Genomic DNA, 19,944 nt, shown 5'->3' on the forward strand with positions numbered 1-19,944 from the left:
ATTACCTTTGGGGAAATTCCATTATGAACATGCTGGGGGTGAAGTGGGAATTGGGCGGGAACACAAAACAAGCAGAATCGCAGTGGTTGACTGTTATACAACACACCCGATATTCAGCTGCGATTCTGCCTATTTTGCATCTACACCCATTTCCAACTTCACCCCTTCTGTCTGGTTCCACAACCCCAAGCAGCCCCTTAGCAACCAAATTAATTTACAGTATTTTTAGACTGTTGCTGTCTACATTTTTAATACACTATTCTTTACCACAGTATAATAGAATTTGCAGCACAGAAGGAGGCCATGCAGCCCAATGTGACTGGGCCTGTGCCAGCTCTTTAACTGGAGCCATTTACTGTAATTTCTTTCCTTGTATCCATTTAAATCTTTTTTTCTTAAGTTTAAAGTAAGCATGCAAAATGCAGTGGAAATAGTTTTTTGAGAGTCACCCGGGGTGCACATTTCATACACAAAAGGTATGTGAATATGGTAGAAATCCTTGTGGTGAGATAATTACACTGAACATGGGTTATAGCAAGAGGGAATTTGAAAGTGACCACATTAACTGAATCATTCCATCAACTAGTTACTACAGGAGGTGGTACCTATCTTAGTTATTGAAAATAGTTTAACAGGGAGTGATTAATGCTTGATGTGAAATGCAAGGATAATAGTTCCCAAGCACAATGCTTGGTGGATGAATTGCACCCAACCTTTCTTCACTGATGCTTTGCATGTTCACTGTGAACGAGAACCTTTCTGGTGAAATTATTGGGGGTGATTTTCAACTGCCCCTTGCCCTGTGCTGGTCAACCCCGCCCATGATACCACCCGATTTCAGGCAGTATCTAGGAGGGAACTCCAGACCATGCTCTCTAATGAGGACCAGACCCAAGCTTTCAATGTAAGCAGGATTCCCAAAATCTCCTTGAATATCTCTTAATGTCTCTTCTTTCATCCCCTCCCCCATTTCCCAGCCCCCAAACTACCTGGCCTGCTGAGTTTTTCCAGCATTTTCTGTTGTTATTTCCCAAAATCTCCTCTCCTCGGATCCTTCTAAACTCAATCTTTAGGCCTTGCTTCATATTGGCTCCACCACGAGATTGCACTCTCCCACAGAAGGTATTTGAGTAGAGGAGCACCATTTGGTGTGTAGGTTCATAATAGGAATCAAAGAAAAAAAATGCATTAATCTTGCTTGGAAGCTGTCGAGACATAGGCTTGCCACCCATCTGATTTGGGACTGATGAGTCTGGTTTTAATGGCCTATCAAGAATATTTTTTAATGTAGTCAGTCATATCATTAGTTAAGGTTTTCAATAAATTTTCATGATTAGCAAAGCAATCATCAGAACTCAAGCCATTGCCCTGCCCTATGCCAATCCTGCCCCTATTCAGTTTTGCACGGCAGGAATTGGCAGCCCTGCTGTGAGAAGGAAGAGATGTTCTCTGATTGAGTAAATTAGCTAATTTGGTGACTTCAGTTGAAAAGGACAAAAGGGCGATAGAATTGGTAGTTCTTTGTAGAGCACAGAAGGGGGGTGGATTACATGGTACATGTTCTAGGCCACGCTGACTTCATATCATTGCTCATCACATATAGAGAAAACATTATTTATAAAAAAGAAGCATGACTGCAGCTTCAGAGACTATTACTTTTGCATGGTTTAAGTACATCTGAGATGTAGCAGTCCTGTAAATACAATGCTTCCTTTGGAAGTTGTTATCATCATCTTTTAGAATTGACAGGAAAAAGGACAAAACCGAACGGAAGATCCTGGACAGTCAAGAAAGAGCATTTTGGGATGTCCATCGACCCGTTGTGAGTATAATTGAACTTTACCATAAGCCCGTATATGTTTGGTGTAGTCACAAGGAGTCATTTTCTGACTTTGCGCTACCATCAGGGAGCCTCGCCCGCAGTAGCTCATATCAGAAATTCAGGCGTGTGTGGCTCATGGTTCTTTGACCATTAATTAAAATGGCCAGAAATACATGTGTTCAAATTTCGGATATGCAGTGGTGACAGGGGAGGCTCCCCACCAGTGGGATGAAGTTGTAAAATGACCTCTATGGTGTAAATATAATACAAGCTCCCGTTCTGTCAGCTTTAGTAACGATTTTCACTGCGCTGTGATCCTGGTGAATATTAGTTTGCCTGGATATCTGATGCGTGGTTCATAATTTCTCCAAAGTTTTGTTTGGTAGCCTTCATCACTTGATGTTTTCGGTGCTTTATTACAATAAACATACATCAGTAACGATTACGAACAACCAGGAACAAACAACAACAACAATTTAACTCTCACATTAATGCGTGACTAGTTTTTACTGTTTGTATCTCAGTCCCTTTAATCCTTTATGCTGCAACTGAATCAAAATGACAGCGCCTTGTTATATAAGGTATATGACTGAAAGTCATAGGTTATGAATGAAAGCACTAAAATGGTAATATATGATACGTTGAGCAATGAAATAATGAACAATGGGGAAGCGTTTTACATTTAAAGCAGAGATTTATGTTTAAGTGTTGTGCCTAGATCAGGAATCCTGTGTAATGAGAGTCTATATAAATGCAAGTTCATTCTTTCTATTTACAAGGTTTTAGTATGTTGGCATTTTATTCTGATGTTGGGTAGGCATGTCTCTGGAGTTCTCTCTAAAGCCAAATAACATCAACAATCATACTAGCCTTTTTTTGTCGGTGACATTTTTGCACCACGCAGTCAGAGAGAGAGAGAGACTTCTGGAGAGATTCAACGCTGTGTGAAGGAGTTTTGAGTACTGAGCAGCACTTTGCAGGTTTATTTTGATTTGCCCTTCCTTGCTTCGCCAGCACTCTGAGGGAGCGCCTCACTCCTCGGCGTTTGCGCCTTAAGACAGGTGTGAAGCGCCTGATTTAGCGCTCCAATCACCTCCAGGGGCGATAAAAGCCAAGTTTGCTGTCGGAGGCAATAGTTATCGCCAGGCACTGAACTTTGCGCACGGCCGATAACGGCGCCCCAACTGGGGCGATTCCGAATTTTTCCCCCATAGGATGGTATATTTGGAGCTTAGTAAGAACAAGAGACGAAAGTTCAACAGCACATTGGCCAAAGCAGTATTGATAAAACAACCTTTAAAAACATTCACTTGCTTTCCAGGAAAAATAATTTTATATAATCATCTATTTGTCTTAATATTTTATAGACCATTTTATTCAAAAATGTCTAGATAAATATTCACATAAAAGTATAGAAGATGACTTTATTTAATTGGAATTGCACCTTCTGAACAGCAGTAAAGACAGAAATAAGGCAGATACTGATTTCATCATTAGTATTTGTGTTAGGCCCAAACATACATCAATCTCATCTACCACTTTCTCACCATATCCCTCTGTGCAGGAGCTTGTTTAATTGTGTCTTGGATCCGTTTACACTGCAGTGACCTTTCTTAGTAACCCACACCACATCTGTATTAGTCTTTGGATGAAAAAGGTCTACTTGACTTCTTACTTCTGATTTCCTAGAATTTAACTTGTGTCCCCTGGAATTTGAATTTTTCACCAAGGTGAACAATTTTATCCAGATCAACATTGTCAATTCCATTAATAATCTTGAGAACTCCCATGCGATTGCCTGTAATTGTATATTACTAGGGGTCACCACTGGAGTGCTACAGCTGGTCTCAGCACAGCTGGGTTAGGTAAGGGACAATCACCCTGATCAACATCTGGTCACCTGTGCTGAAACTGTTGAGTGAAGACAGGATCGGGTGTGATGCCCTCCATGGTCAAATGACCAGCTGTCAATCACTATCAATCCTCACAAATAATCCATTGAGATTCTCACAGTCTCTTTTTAAAATCCTCCCTTATTGTCCTCTCTACAGCCTGGCTGTGTGAATACCACTGAAATGGACATCAGGAAGTGTCGCAGGATGAAAAACCCTAACAAAGTAAAGAAGGTGTGTATAAGCAACCTTCCGATAATCCATTCGGAGAAGAAAGTGTTCAATATATAATGGGATTTTAGCAAAACAAATCACTGTAGTGGTACCTGCAGATCAATTTGTGCTTAAACTTATGCTCTCTTGATGCTGAAAAAGAATGAAAAACTTGATTAAAACAGACAGCAACTTGTCATTCCGGTAATTAAAATGTAAATGGAACAACTATAACTAAATAGCCTGTTAAACAATACAGTAAATTCTCCTCAAAACTTGTTGTTTAATTCTTTAAAAAAAAACAAGAGTTGGTAAATGCACTACCTGGCATAATACTGAGTCATTTGGATATGGAAGGTCCTCAACTCAATCCCCAATCTGTGCTGAGTTAACATTAAAATGTGCTTCGGCATCCCCCTGACTTGAGAGGGGAAAAACAGCTGGTGTCCCCACTGCTAGTTGCTTTCCAGTAACCATCAATAGGAGGTACGCGTGTGTGTGGACAGTGGCGACAGTAGGATTAGGCACGTGATGACCCTCACTGGAAAATAGCCTAATGAAGCTCACAACCTAAGTTCAAGTATGAAGAATGGCCACTTGGGCTAAGTAATGGAGGATCGCTACCAGTCGTGAGAACTGTACCCTAGCACTGACACTGCCTTTGGGAGAGGAGGAGGCTTAGGAAAAGACTTGCTGGGCTAAACTTTGAATTTTTTATTACAAAGAAATCAACATTTGGTATTAAGACAAAAATACCTTTTCGGTTGTGAAAAAAAAAGGAATATCATGTTTGTGCAGCTGGTATTAAACAATCCAGGGTGGAAAATGGAAGATTTCTCTAAGAAATAGATGGTACTTGGATTATTGAGATTCACAATAAAAAGTGCCATTGGATAGAATTAAATCTAGATAGATAGGAAATCTTACTGAAGTCTCTGAAAACAATGGGAATAAGAATGCAGAACCATCGTATAAGAGCAGAGGAGATTCTGATTGAACATTATTTGAAAGCAGTTGGAGTTAGAAAAGAAGAGCAGATGGTAATTAGATAACCACAATTCCGGATTTATAATTCCCTGGTCTTTGAACCAGGAATAAACTGGGACAGATAGGTACTCTCAATGAAATGGCACGTTGCTGTGCTAACATTGGCGTGCCAACATTGTGCATCCACTTTCTGCCCACAATATTCCTGTATGCCAGACTTCCCATCTTAGCCGGCGGGATTTGGTGTATGGAAGGCACATTGGCTTGTTTAGTTGTTCAGCTGTGCCAGGAGATTGTGGGTTCCAGCCCCATACCACGACTTGAGTATACAATCTAGGCCAGTACTCCATGTAGTATTGAGGGAGTGCTACATTATCAGAGGTGCTATTCCGATGAGATGCTCCTCAGATGGGATGTTACACCGAATTCCCATCCTCTTATTCAGATGGACCTCAAAAGGTCCTGTGGCACTAGGCAAAGAGGAGCAAGGAGTTTTCTCGAGGTCCTGGCCTCCCTCAACCAACAACCAAAGGTGAACTGGTCAGCCATCTCATTGCTATTTATGGGACATTACTGACACAAAATGGCTGCTGCCCTTGGCCACATAAAGATTGCCCTGCTCTTCACAAGTAATTCATTGTGTGACTCGTGTTGAGATGATTTGATGTGATACTGTGCTTTGTAAATGCAAGTATCATTTATAAGGAGCAGGCTTTATGGGGTGCTATCTTAAGTCACTGATTTCCAGGTTTATGTTTGGACAATGTAGTACTTGTTTTGTGGCAGAATTTGATCCCTGTTTCATGTTCAATCAGTGCATTTCTGACACTGAGATTTTTTTTTTAATCAGTCAGTGTATGGGGTTTCTGAAGATTCAGAGTCGCACAGCCCTGTACATACACTCGCACCAACAGCTAAGAAACCTGCAAAAGAAGATCTGAAGAAACAGGTAACATACAACCAGAAGGAGCTTCATGTGTAAATTCCATTGTGAGTGTGGTGACTTAATAAGTTAATAATAGTCTTTGTTTAGTTATCTGGCTCACCTGACAGCCAAACTCTCAAATTGCCACAAGTTGGACTTGGAGCCCTAATCTGAAAACATTGGCAGCAGGCGATGTGTGGTATGGCAATGATCAGGTTTATTTTGCCACTATAAAGTGTTGTGAATCTTGGCGCGTGCATTTTGGATGTGACATGCACATGCCCGGAGTGTGATGTGCTCAGGGTATGTTGTGTATGTTGACTGGACTAATGTGTAGCTCCACTCCACTCTACACACGTCTTAAGCATTATTTCTTTCTATTTCCAGATAACCTTGTTAAATATCCAGCTAGACAGACATTGTTTAAAAATGTCCAAAGTAGCTGAAAGGTAAGGGTATTGTTCAGTAAAAAATTCTGTACAAAGCTGAAATGGTTGATGTTTTCATATCTTCGCGCTCTTGGAGAAGGATGATCCCAGAACTGGAAGGTTATAACTATCAGAGAAGACTGAACAGGCTGGGGCTCTTTTTTCCAGGAAAGAGAAGGCTGAGGGGTGACCTGATAGATGTCTTTAAAATTATGAAGAGGTTGAATAGGGTAGACGTAGAGAAGATGTTTGCACTTGTGGGAGAGGCCATAACTAGAGGCGATGAATATAAGATAGTCACTATCAAATCCAATCGGGAATTCAGGAGAAACTTCTTTATCCAGTGAGAATGTGGACCCTGCTACCACAGGGAGTGCTTGAGGTGAATAGCATAGATGCATTTAAGGGGAAGCTAAATAAACACATGAGGGAGAAAGAATTAGAAGGATATGCTGATGGGGTAAGATGAAGTGGGGTGGGAGGAGGCTCATGTGGAGCATAAATACCAGCACAGACCAGTTGGGCCGAATGACCTCTTTCTGTGCTGTACATTCGATGTAATTCTGTGGAAGGATTTGCAGACTGACAGGCTCCTTCCATGGCCGTAATCATCTTTGACTGAGTCCTATACGCTACGAGGGTTTATGGCTCCCGTACGATGAAGGGGGGCCGTCCGCACCCACCGGGCGCGAGTATCCCACTGGATGTTAACCCAGAATTCAGAGTCGGAGTTCCGGTCTCCACCCGCTGGGTCTGGAGCGAGGTTCAAACCCTGCACCTTCTGACTCGGAGGCGCAATGCTACCACTGGGCCAAAGGCTCGCTCTGCTGAAATCGTACATGCGGTGTAGGAGTTCAAGTTGCTCCTCACACTTTTTACTGTAAGTGGTGGTTGTGAAGATTTGTTCCCAAACTTTCCCTCATGTTACTCTGTTATTTGTTGGCCTGGGCTCACTCCAATAGGTTGGAACACTAAACCAGGCTAACCCAGGAAAAGGCAGGAAATGGGACCCGAGTAAATAGATCCAGGCGAAGAGCCAACACCAGCACAGGCTCAAGGGAGGAGAGAGGGCAAATGACCACCATCTTTGCTGTAATTTCTGATTTTTAATTTAGTGAGTTTTACCTGGCAGACTTGCTTTAAAAATAATTGAGTAGAGAAAGTAAGAGTGAATGTAGTTAGGTAAATTATCCGCACATATGTCTAAACATACACGCAGTCTGCAGTAGGGGAGTGTGATTCATTAATTTACAAAACACTTTTATTAAAAATGCTTTTTTAATGTGCATTCTCTATTTTCTGGTTAAAGTGTGTCGCCAGTGATTTAAAAAAAAATAAAACTGTCACCTTGGCCCTGATATTTACGGGGAGCCGGGGCTGGTGCTGGGGGAGGCAGAAAATGGCCGAAGAACCTGGCAAGGCCAGGGATGTGGAGGTCTTGCCGAACTTAATGGCAGACCTGTTATGTCTGACATTGGTGATAGGTACTCGATTGCCTTGGCCTGAGCACATGGAGTTTGATAGTGCTGTTATCGTTGTATTTTGTCTGACATTGGATATAGGTATTCGATTGCTTTTGCTTGGGAGAGTGTGTTTGGATCAGCCATTAAAAGCAACATGAACTGAGCTCTGAATACAGCCTCTGGATTATCTTTGCAAACGCAACATTTGGCGACGAGGATGGCTGAAATCTCTCTTCCACCACCTCCTCCCTTCCTCGCACTACCCGGTGAGCCCCGATCCCATGGGTTCGCTGGTTACAGTCCTTTGAAACCTACCTCACCGCTCTCGATTGTACTCCACCGTTACCCCTGTCATTCAGCCACTGCGCCGCATCCCACTTGCTCTCCGTGACGGGGTCACAGCTGAACTAAAGCAGCTACTGGAAGCTGGCATCATCGAACCAGTTGATGCCTCCCCATGGGTCTCCAACCTGGTGGTTGCAACGAAAAAGTCAGGTGGTCTACGCGTCTGTGTCGATCTTCGAGCAGTGAATAAGGCCATAATCCCTGACAAATATCCACTGCCCACGTCAGAGGAACTCACAGCGCAGTTCTATGGTTCCATCCTGTTCTCAAAACTGGAACTTCGACAGGGCTATCTACAGGTTCCCCTCCACCCCAGCAGCAGGGACCTCACTGCTTTTGTGACACATGCTGGTGTCTTTCGGTACACCAGGATACCATTTGGACTTAGCTCTGCACCCAGCTGCTTCCAAAAGGTGATGTCCTCTGTGCCCGCGGGCATTCCTGGGGTGGCCATCTACCTGGATGACATCATCGTGCATGGGCCCTCGACCTCCACTCACGACGAACGCCTTCAGAGTTTTCACGGCTCTAGCAAAACACAAGCTCACACTGAATGGCAAAAAGTGTGTCTTTGCTGTTTCAGAGATCGAATTTGTGGGGTTTCAGTTGTCGGCTGACGGTATATCCCCACTCCAGTCAAACGTGGATGCCATTCACAGCATCCCAGAACCCAGCTCTGCAGCACAGGTTGCCTCCTTCCTTGGCATGACTGGGTACTACCTGAAGTTTTTGCCCCAGTACTCAGCCACCACAGCCCCACTGCGCCAGCTCCTGTGAAAGGATAAGCCCTGGCTGTGGTCACAGGCCTGTACGGAAGCTGTTCGCCTCCTCAAATCGCAGCTCACGTCGCCTCCAGTGTTGGCTCACTTTGACGTCGCCAGCCCCACCCTCGTCACCTGTGACGTGTCCGCTGCAGCTGTGGGGGCGGTGTTATCGCAGATACAGAATGGAGTGGAGAAACCAATCGCCTTTGCCTCCCGAGCCCTTAGCCCCACTGCACAGAAGTACTCAGGCGAGCGTGAGGCGCTGGCGTGCGTCTGGGCATGTGAGCGGTGGCACCTGTACACGTATGACCGTGCCTTCACCCTGCGAACCGATCACCAGGCTCTCACTGCCCTGCTGTCGACATCCGGCACGGGCCACAGACCACTGCGTCTACACCGCTGGTCTGACCGCCTCCGCCAATACATTTCAGTCTCCAGTTCACACCAGGACGTGACAATGTTGTTGCAGATCTGCTCTCCCGCACTGTCTCTGCCCCAGCCCCACTCGTCGGGTCTGAACATGTGGAACAGGATATCGTTCAGATGCTGCACATGCCTCTCCAAACCACAGTCTCTCTCCAGGAGCTCAAAGAGGCCTCTGAACAGGATCCGGCCCTCTCCCAGCTGTGCACCTTCATCAGAGATGGCTGGCCTCGCAAGGTGCCTGAGGAACTGTCTGCCTACTCCAGAGTTAAAGAGGAGCTCTCCTGCTGGAATGACTCCTGTGTTGCACGTGGGCTCTGCACTGTGGTCCCAAGTGCCCTTCGTGCGCGTGTTTTATCCATGGTGCACGAGGGCCACTTGGGCATAGTGAAGCTCAAACAACGATGCCGAGACCTAGTGTGGTGGCTGGGTATCGACATGGAAATCGAGGCCCTGGTCAAGGACTGTGCAGCCTGCCTTGTAAGTGGCAAGACTGACCACCAAGCTCCTCCACCCCTGCAACCCCTTGCCTGGCCCTCTCAGCCCTGGGAGCACCTGCAGCTGGACGTCTGCGGGGAGATCCATGGTGTCCCCCACCATCAACGGTTCCTAGTGGTGACGTATGACCTGCACTCAAAATGGCCAGAGGTCACTGCCGTGGGCTCCGTCACCTCTCGGGTCATCATCGATATCCTTGAGTCCCTCTTCTCCCGCTGGGGGCATCCAAAGGCCATCACCACAGACAATGGCCCCCAAATGGTCTCTTCGGAACTCTCCTCTTACCTTGAGAGCAAGGGCATCCGTCACATACGCACAGCGTACTACCACCCCGAGTCAAATGGGGGGGGGGGGGGTGGAGCGTTTTAACCAGATACTGAAAAATGGCCTCAGAGCACACCTATCCCAGGGGATGCGCATTTGACAAGGCCCTCCTCCACACACTGCTGCACTACAGAGCCTCCCAGCATTCCACTACAGGGGTCTCACCCGCATCCCTCATGCTAGGCCGTGAGCACATGCTGCCCCTTGGCAGGCTCCGCCCCTCGCTAGCTCAGAGCCCTGCTCCACGGGCTCAAGCCACAGTCGCTAGACAGCAGGAGAAGATGAAACTCCGCTTCGACCAGTCGAAGAGGGCCAAGGCGCCCAACATCTCAGTCTCCGATTGGGTCAGAGTCCGCAGGCCTCACCGCAACAATAAGATGGCCTCATTCTGGTCCTCCCCTCTCCAAATCAGCCGCCAACTTGGACCAGCCACTTTCTGCCTCACTGACGGCTCTCGGTGGCATGCCAGCCGCCTTCGGAAGGTGCCAGCACGCCCTGATGCGGGATTATATGGACCTAATCCCCAAGCCTTACCCCCAGAGTGGCGGGATGCACATGTGGCTCAGCCAGCCAACCCTCAAGCAGATATTGTGCCTCAGCCTGCCCCTCACCAGTCCCCACTTCGGCCTGCTCTTCACCAGTCCGCACCTCGGCCTGTTTGTACACGTTCTCGCCCTGGCCACCTACGGGACTTTGTCACTGCATTTCATGTTTGAAATTCTGTGAGGGGGGAGGAATGTTATGTCTGACATTGGTGATAGGTACTCGATTGCCTTGGCCTGAGCACATGGAGTTTGATAGTGCTGTTATCGTTGTATTGTGTCTGACATTGGATATAGGTATTCGATTGCTTTTGCCTGTAGAGTGTGTTTGGATCAGCCATTAAAAGCAACATGAACTGAGCTCTGAGTACGGCCTCTGGATTATCTTTGCAAACGCAACAAGACCCTCATTATCCTTTTTTAATTTTGTTTCCCACCCGGCAGCCAGCCAAATTGACAGTCTCGCCAGCTGCTGGTGGCGGTGGGAAGCAGGAAACCACAGCCAAGGACCCTTGGGGATGGTCCTCAGTAATCTGGAGGTGGGTGGGCTTGGGGAGGGAGGATTGGCCGTGATCGTGAACTGCAGATCGGGGCTTGGAGGGGGTCGGGGGGGGAGGTGTGAGGGAGTTGGTGGGGGGGGACGTGTGCGTGAGGGGGTCAGTTGCAGTGGTGGGAGAGATAGGCCACGATCGGCAGAAGGGAGGCCGAAGGCTTTCTTGAGGGGCTGTGCAGGGCACTTCTGCTCCTCCTGGCCCACAAGATGTGCTGTTAATAGTTAATAGCACTAACCTTCTGGAGCCGGCAGCTCCCGTCTCCATTTCACTGCCGGATTTCCCGAGCCCTGGGAATCCCGGCCAGCAACAGTTAAATTTAAATCAGGCGCCCAACTGCACTGTAGGACTCTGATTCAAATATGATAATGAAGTGTCCCGCCTCTCCACGACAAGCTACCCACCACCGTAAAAATGGCGACAGACTTGTGGGTGGCGGGTTGCAGTTGCGTTTCACGTTTTTTAGGGCTTAACCCCACCCAACCCCCACCCCCATTCAGCAAAGCGGTCACCCAATCTGTGTTTGTTCTCCCCAGTGTAGAGGGAAACCGCATCGTGAGCAGTGAGTACAGTATACTAAATTGGCACCGCCGTTCATTCTGCAAGCATGACCCTGAGCTTCCAGTCGCCTGTCATTTTAATTCTCTGTCCCACTCCCACTCTGACCTCGGCCTCTGCACTGTTCCAATGAAGCTCAACGGAAGCTCGAGGAACAGCTCAAGGTGTTTTCGTACATTCTTTTCAGTACTGAGGCCTTTTGAGTCTCATTTGCAATCTCAATTGCATTCACGGGAAAGTCTTTGTCAACTGCACCTCGCATGAAAATCTCATCGATTAGGTACTTTACAACCTTCCGGACTCAACACTGAGTTCAACAATTTCAGATCATAACCACTGCTCCCATTGTTTCAGACAGCAGCTGGTAATGATTCTGCTGTTGCCATTTACACCTCTACCCATCTTTTTTTTTCTTTACTTGTCCCATGACCACCCCCTTTTGCCTTGCAACATCATCCCTTTTGTCATTTAAATCACTCCTGCCTTCCACCCTAATACAGACCTTTTCTTTTGTTCTTTCTTCCCCTCCCACCTTTCCCTGCCTCTGTATTTCTTTAAAAACGGTTACAATTCTAACACTTTCCAGTTCTGACAGAAGTTCAATGAAACGTTAACTCTGTTTCTCTCTCCACAGATGCTGCCTGATCTGCTGAGTATTTCCAGCATTTTCTGTTTATATTTCACATTTCCAGATATTTTGCCTTTTGTATTTATACTTTTTGGTGCATTGCTTTTCAGTTTGGTCAGTTATGCAGAGCAGTATCTGGAATACGATCCTCTGCTGACACCACAAGATCCTTCGAACCCTTGGATCAGTGACGACAGCACATTCTGGGACATGGAAGCCAGGTAAAAAAGGAGGTTTTGTTTGTTGTTCGAAGAGACAAATCATTAAGTGGAATATGTAGCATAAAAATTAAAAAATATTCAGTATATAGTATCAGTGAAAAGTAACTATTAGAAAGGGATTGTGTGACATAACGGGCTCGATTTTACCAGGCCCGAGGAGGCGGGTTTGGAGGTGTGTGAGTTGTCAAAATCGCAAAAAATGGCAGGCGGTTCCGATCCCGCCTCTGAGCAATTTTCCCACATTCGTGGTTTCAGACCACGTTTCCATCCCGCCTCCAAGAGGCGGGATAGGCCCTTAAGGCCCTTAACAACCAGTTAATTGCCTCTATAATCCCATTTTGAGAGGCCTTTCTGATTTTAACACATTTCCCCCATCCTACACGCCTCCTCTGGAACATGCCAGTTAATCCTGGCGGCCTCACAAGTGAATTGCTTACTAACAGCTGCAGCTCCACGATTAAAAAGGAGTTTTCACCAATGATCATTTGCAGGTGACAGAACTGTGTTGTCTCCGGTCTGGGAGAACTTTTAACAGGCCTAACTCATTGTTGTGGAAGTTTGGAGCCTGACGCCCGTCTCCAGTGCGACCTCCTGGGAAACCCCCCTCCTCACCTTGACTGAGCGCTTTCTCAACTGAGGCATATACCAGAAGCATGGGAACCATTTATTTCTTTCCTCCTGGACACCAGGTTCGGACGAAGACCAGCCGCGGCAGCAGCAGAACCCTGAACAACAGCACCACCAACAGCAGCAGCAAGAACAGGAGCGCCAAGCTGCTGCCCACCCACCTGAAGATGCACAGGCCAGAAGGCGCCAGCGCGCGACCACATTACTGCCCGGGATGCAAGGGACGCACTCATGTTGGCCAAATTTGCTTAGCCTGCACAATCAAACACTTTTGCCTCGCACCTTCTTACAAGAGCATCGACATTGGACAAGAACCTGCAGATTCCTATCACTCTGACCACCATACTGACAATTGCAAGTCGCCCTAAGCCCTCAATGTGGAAGTCCCATTTGCAAAATGATACAGACCACAACTTCAACAGTTTGCCATCAAATCTGTTTATCATAACAATTCAAGGATGGCTTGTCAAAAATCAATACAACAGAACACCCAAGTGACTACCCCTGTGACCACATGTACTTGTGCTTTATCTTCCTCTTACGTGTGGTGCTTCCCCTGTGGCTTCAGCAGATGTGGAGGCCCCTTGTTCACTTTCTTGCTGCTCCTGTCTCAACACCATTGGCGGCCGTCCTCTGGGGTTGCGAGCCTGTGAGGGCTCGACAACAGTCTGCTGCTCCTGCAGCTGTGCAGGGGCTGAGACGCCCATCTCAGTTGGGTGGGGACTCTGGTGGGGCTCTGACTGAGGGCTTTGCAGTGGCATGGTCGTGTGAGCACTTGGAGAGGAGCCCCCACTTCCTTGTTGTCTGCCACCAACATCCCTCTCATGGGTCAGCCCCACCTCAGAGCTAGCAAGTGGTTTGACAGCACCTTTAAGCACAGCAAGGGGGCCATGAGGACCCATTTCTGCACTGGAAGTCCTACTCCAGAGGACTTCCATGAAGGTCTGGTTTCTATGCTCAATAGCTGAACATCGCTCCTCAAGAGATGTCAATCTATTCTGAACAATGACCATGTTTTCAATACTCTGGTGACTAAGCTCCTCCATGGCCGTAGCCATCCTCCCCTCTACCATAGCCATCCTCTCCTCTACGGTAGCCAGCCTTACCACGGAGGTAGTCATCATTTCCACGGAGGTTGCCATCCTTTCCGTGGTGATGCGTTTATGTGCCAATGCCTCCACAAAGGCTCTGCTCATGTTCGCGATGGACTCCTCCATTCGCTCCACACTCGCATCGACCCTGGAGACAAAACCTGCCAGAGACTCCTGCACCTGTTCCTGGAGTTCCAGCATCGCTCTCCTTCTGGATGGACCCGAAGGCACAGGGTCGACATGCAGCTGAGCTGAGCTGGCAGAGTCCTGCGCCCTCCGACGAGGACTCTCTACTGCTGTCCCTGTCTCCACCATCTGCTGATGCTCACTTATGCCATGATCTGTGATACACCAGGTGACAACACTACTCTATCTCGCAAAGGTCCCACCGAGGTGTGAGTGTCTGCATTGGTGCTGAATGCTGCTGATGCTGCACCCTCAGAGGTTGCAGCTTCCTCTAAGGAGTCTTGAGGCTCAGGCTGTTCTTCCTGGACAGTGGGGACGGGGGCTGTCGATGGTCCCGTGGGGGAGTAAAGGAAAGAGTTAGAGATGTGAGGTAAAGGTTGCATGCAAATTGAATTGTGCAGATGATCATGTCAATCTGTTAGTGCATCAGAATCATTATCAGTCACTCATGCAATGTCAATGAGAGAGATGCTAAACTATTCTGTCATTAGCTTGCTGTGATGCGCCTGTCTGTCCGTCCCCCACTTGCGAATCGTCCTCCACTCCGGCGATCTCCAGGGCCGCCTCCTCCGAAGTGGTGAGCTGGGCTACTGAGGGTGGCCCTCCTCCTGTCCTCGCTCTTTCCCTCTTATTGTGGGCTCTCTTTTCCTGCAATGAGGGACACAAGTGGAGTTTGAGTGAGGATGAAGGAGTGAGTGTAGAGAATCCATAGCATAGATGCTTAGAAGGAGACAAAGGGCCCTCCCTGTGTGTTGTAAGTTGTTGTCATTCAATCACAGTGATAGGGAGTGTGAGGGCTGCATGGTCGAATAGTTAAGTGAATGTGACCATAGAGAGAGAGTGAATGGGTAAGGGTGCAGGGATGTAAGGGTCAAGTGGGATGTGGAGGAAGAGGTTGGCAAAGCAGAGAGCTGGTGATGAGAGGCAATGGGGATCAGATTGAGGTTGATGGGAATGTCATATTCACTTTTCCTGTGCAGAGAAGGTCATGAAACCTCTTCCTGCACTGCAGCCAGGTTCTGCTGCACATAGAAATTGCATTTACCTCTTGGGCCACTTGCAGCCACACAGCTTTAGTCTGCTGGGGAGGCTTTTTCCTCCCTGAGAAAGGGAAGAGAACCTCCTTCTTTACTCTTGCTCCCTCCACCAGAGCTTGGAGGGAGGCCTCATCAAATCTCAGAGCACACTTTGGTCTACTGGTGGACATAATTGGTGAAGGAAGTGTTCAGAACAATGGGCATAAAGTTTAAAGGTTGAAAAAGAAGCAAGGCTGCTTGCAGGCCTTAAATCCAGCAGCATTGATGACGTCATCAGAGGTGACTTTCTGTATGAAAAGGCTCATTGGGCCAGGGGTTTCCACACGCTGGAAATCAAGTGCCCAATTAGGGCAAAATCACACTTTTGTCCCACTTCACATCGGAGTTGGGATCCTGACGCGATGATCACCTGACACGCCCCCAATGGCAAAATTCAGCCCAATGAGTTTAGAAGAATGAGAGGTGATCTCATTGAAACATACAAAATTCTCACAGGGCTTGACAGGGTAGATGCAGGGAGGATGTTTCCCCTGGCTGGGGAGTCTAGAACGAGGGGTCACAGTCTCAGGATAAAGGGTCAGTCATTTAGGACTGAGATGAGGAGAAATTTCTTCACTCGGAGGGTAGTGAATCTTTGGAATTCTCTACCCGAAAGGGCTGTGGAGGCTCAGTCGTTGAGTATATTCAAGACAGAGATCGATCGATTTTTGAATATTAAGGGAATCAAGGGATATGGGGATAGTGCAGGAAAGTGGAGTTGAGGTAGATCAGCCATGATCTTATTGAATGGTGGAGCAGGCTCAAGGGCCAAATGGCCTACTCCTGCTCCTATTTCTTATGTTCTTAACACACTGTCCCTTCACCTCTGAGACCTGAGATAGAATCCAGCCCAGGCTGCTGTGATTCTTGTAACAGTCAGTTGGGGCAAAACACAACTCAGATTGCTGGAAGCTCATGACATAAAACTGTCTGTGTTCATAATTAGAATAAATTCAGCATGAAGGATTTCTGGAAAATTTAACTGGGTTCAAAATTTGCACCATTTAGTTTATATTGCCCCTCCTCATGCTTCCTTCCAAAATGCATCACTTCACACTTCTCTGCATTAAATTTCATCTGCCACGTGTCTGCCCATTTCACCAGTCTGTCTATGTCCTCGTGAAGTTTGTTGCTATCCCTCCTCACTGTTTACTACATTTCCAAGTTTTGTGTCATCTGTAATCTTTGAAATTATGCCCCGTATACCCAAGTCCAGGTTATTAATGTACATCACAAAAGAGCAGTGGTCCTAATACCAACCACAAGGGAACACCACTGCACACTTCCCTCCGGTCTGAAAAACACCCGTTCACCACCACTCTCTGCTTTCTGTCCCTCAGTCAATTTCATACCCACGTTGCCATTGCGTCTTTAATCCCATGTGCTTCAATTTTGATAACAAGCCTGCTATGTGGCATTTTCCAAATGCCTTTTCAAAGTCCATATACACAACATCAACCACATTACCCCCATCAACCCTCTCCATTATTTCATCTAATAACTTAATCATGTTTGTCAGACACAATTTGCCTTTGACAAATCCATTCTGGCTGTCATTTAATAACCCATACTTACCCATGTGAAAATTAATTTTGTCCTGGATTATGATCTTTAAGGGCTGGATTTTACCAACCTCGGCGGATCCGTGGAGGGCAACGTCGGTGGCGGGACCTGGCCCCAATGCCAGCTCCAGCCCGCTGTGTTAAGCTCGCCCAGCGAGTTTCTCGGCTAATTGAAGGAAGCGGGTCTGATGACGTCATTTGATGACACGTCATCAGCCGGTTTTCTTAAAGGGACCATGGCCAATTTAAATTTGACATTTGTGCTGTCAGTGTTCTACAGCATTGAGGTGCTGCAAACACTGAAAGTAACTGCACAGAGGTGCATGGTTGCACCCAGGCTCGCCCATGACTCCCTCCATATGCTTATGGAGGGAGTCACAGCATGCAGGGAGGTTCTCTTCCCTTCCCATGGGCGGAGAAGATCTCCCTAGGAGATCAACACAGCCTGGTTACACATTGCAGAGGAGGACACAAGCAGGGATGTGGTCAGGAGGACCTGGGTGCAGTGCCGCAAATGTTTCAATGATCTCAGTAGATCACGAAACATTAGTACATAGCAACACTCAACCTCATCCTGCTGTGCCTCTCATCACATCCCCATCGCTCTGCCTTCCCTACCCTACTCCTGCACATCCTTACTCACACCAACTTACCTTGCACCTCCACCCATCCCTCTCTATCTATATTATCACTTCCCCATCTCACTAGCCACCCCTCACACTCACCCTCATCCTAATGCAATCATACCAACTAACAACACACTAGGGTAGCCACTTGAGTGTTTTAGCCAATGTTCATATAAAGCTTCTGTTAATGTGCTGTCAAACATTGAAACCTTTATTTTCAGCACTTTGCGTTCTTGGACAGATTTGTGTGCACCTTTGGAAGTGGCTCAGTGAGTTGCAGTGAATGGTGAGACATAAGGGTACCCCCCCCCCCCATCCCCGCACAATGGTGATGAGTGTGAAAGGAATGGCTTGGGCATTGTAGGGATGCTTTATGGTGTTGGTGTGGGGTGGTGCCAACCTGGTGCATCATGTGGCAGCCAGGGTGTACAGCGTCAAGTGAAGTAAATCTGGCCAAAGTGAGGCCATCCCTGCCTCCCGGGCAGCAATGTGGTCGGGTGCTGATGCCCTGTGTCCTGTGCAGCATCAGTTGATTGCGGAGAAGGTTGGTGTTGTTGGTGCTGCTGGTGTTGGGGCTGATCGTGGTGGGATTCTGAGGACCAAGGTGAGAGAGTATAAAGGGCACCCATGCTGACGGAATAGATGGCAGGTGAAATAGAGATGAAATGGTGAGAGAGGTAATGAGGTCAGACTGGTTGGAGACTTGTATAAAGACTTGCAGCATTCTGAATCTGTAGTGGAAATGCAGTTTAGAGAAGCTAGTGGCTAAGGGAACATTTCTCAATCAGCTGGGAGCTTTGACTTGACATTTGAAGCTGTCAACTCATCAGCTGATTCAATGGCCACTGACCTCCCACCTCAGCTTCACAGACGAAGTCTAAGCACAGCGGGAAACCAGTGGGCGATCTGTCAAATCCAAAAACCTGGGGGGAAAAAAGCATTATTAAGTGGCTGTAAACAAGCCACTAATGATTTTAATTACCTCCTCCGCCGCTGCGTGTCGGGTCTGCTCAGTGCTGACAGACCTGACATTTGGTAAAGGTGCATGGCAGTGGGTTCACAGCAGGGTCCCGACCCACTGGGGGAAGAAAAACACTTTCCCACCTGACCCGCCACTGATCGCGCCCGCTGACCCCCCGCAAAGTTCCCCCCTAATTGTTTCCCACCATCGACGTTAGGCTGATTGGCCTGTAGTTGCCGGGTTTATCCCTCTCCCCTTTTTTGAACAGGCGTATAACATTTGCGACCCTCCAGCCCTCTGGCACCGCTCCCATATCCAAGGAGGCTTGGAAGATTGTGGCCAGAAACTCCGCAATTTCCACCGTTACTTCCCTCAGTAACCTAGGATGCATCCCATCCGAATTGGTTGACTTTTCTACTTTGAGCACTGCCAACCTTTTAAATACCTCCTCTGTGATCAGGGGCGGGGGATGGTGGTCGGGAGCAGCGATCAGGGGTGAGGGGGTTCGAGCAGGTCAGCAGTGGCGATTGTGGGGGGGGGGAGGTTAGGAGTGGTGGTGATCAGGGGGGTCGGGAGCGACCTCAGCTGCCACAGGGCAAACCAATCTTGAAGTTAGACCTATGTTTTTTTTCCTTCACCAGTATGGTGGGCGGGGCACTTCCGAATGGAAATGTGCACTCACTTCCTGACCACCATATTGGAGCTCAGTAGACCGAACTTATAGACTCTTGGCCTAGAAATTCAGTGGGCTGCGCCACTCGTTAGCACCCAAAGAGGGCACTTAGTGGGTTTTACGCCACTGACCACGCCTCCCGCTAAATTTAGCGGGACGCTAATGGCGGTGCTGCGCCGCTACCGAAGACGTCATCGGTGTGCACAGCGCTCCGCTACCGCCCCGATCGCGAAATTTGGTAGCGCCCCCTGCTTTAACGCCGGTCGCAATTTGCGACCGGTTCAGGGGGGCCTACCTGCGGCGGTACAGGCGCGGAGGTGCGGGGCAGCCATTTTCTTTGTTGGCCGCCTGCCAGCACCTCTTCGCGCCGCCGTCCCCGGCCTCCTGAGCACCCCCCCCCCCCCGCGTTATGCCGGCTGTGTCCCAGGAGCCTGGCACTTCTCCTCGGTGCCGGGCTCTTTTGCCAGCACTCGCGATCACCGATCGCGCTGCAGCAGGCCCCTCCCCCTTAAGAAGGGGAGGAAGGCCTGTAGTACCGCAGCGCGCCGTGCCGCAGCG

At 47.9% G+C, this 19,944-nt stretch overlaps 1 protein-coding gene across 1 annotated transcript in view; it reads left to right on the forward strand.

Moving 5' to 3' along the window:
• Positions 1-19,944, forward strand: part of LOC147109571 (regulator of G protein signaling 6-like) — a 112,957-nt gene that overhangs the window by 46,017 nt on the left and 46,996 nt on the right. The window contains exons 6-10 of the mRNA XM_086002323.1: positions 1,741-1,822; positions 3,874-3,948; positions 5,765-5,863; positions 6,227-6,288; positions 12,474-12,584. Coding sequence (XP_085858449.1) covers positions 1,741-1,822; positions 3,874-3,948; positions 5,765-5,863; positions 6,227-6,288; positions 12,474-12,584 — 429 coding nt within the window. The remainder of the gene's footprint in view (positions 1-1,740; positions 1,823-3,873; positions 3,949-5,764; positions 5,864-6,226; positions 6,289-12,473; positions 12,585-19,944) is intronic.

Source organism: Somniosus microcephalus, chromosome 12, assembly GCF_052327205.1.
Source record: "Somniosus microcephalus isolate GS21.2 chromosome 12, FLI_Smic_1.0, whole genome shotgun sequence".
NCBI classification, from domain to species: Eukaryota; Metazoa; Chordata; class Chondrichthyes; order Squaliformes; family Somniosidae; genus Somniosus; species Somniosus microcephalus.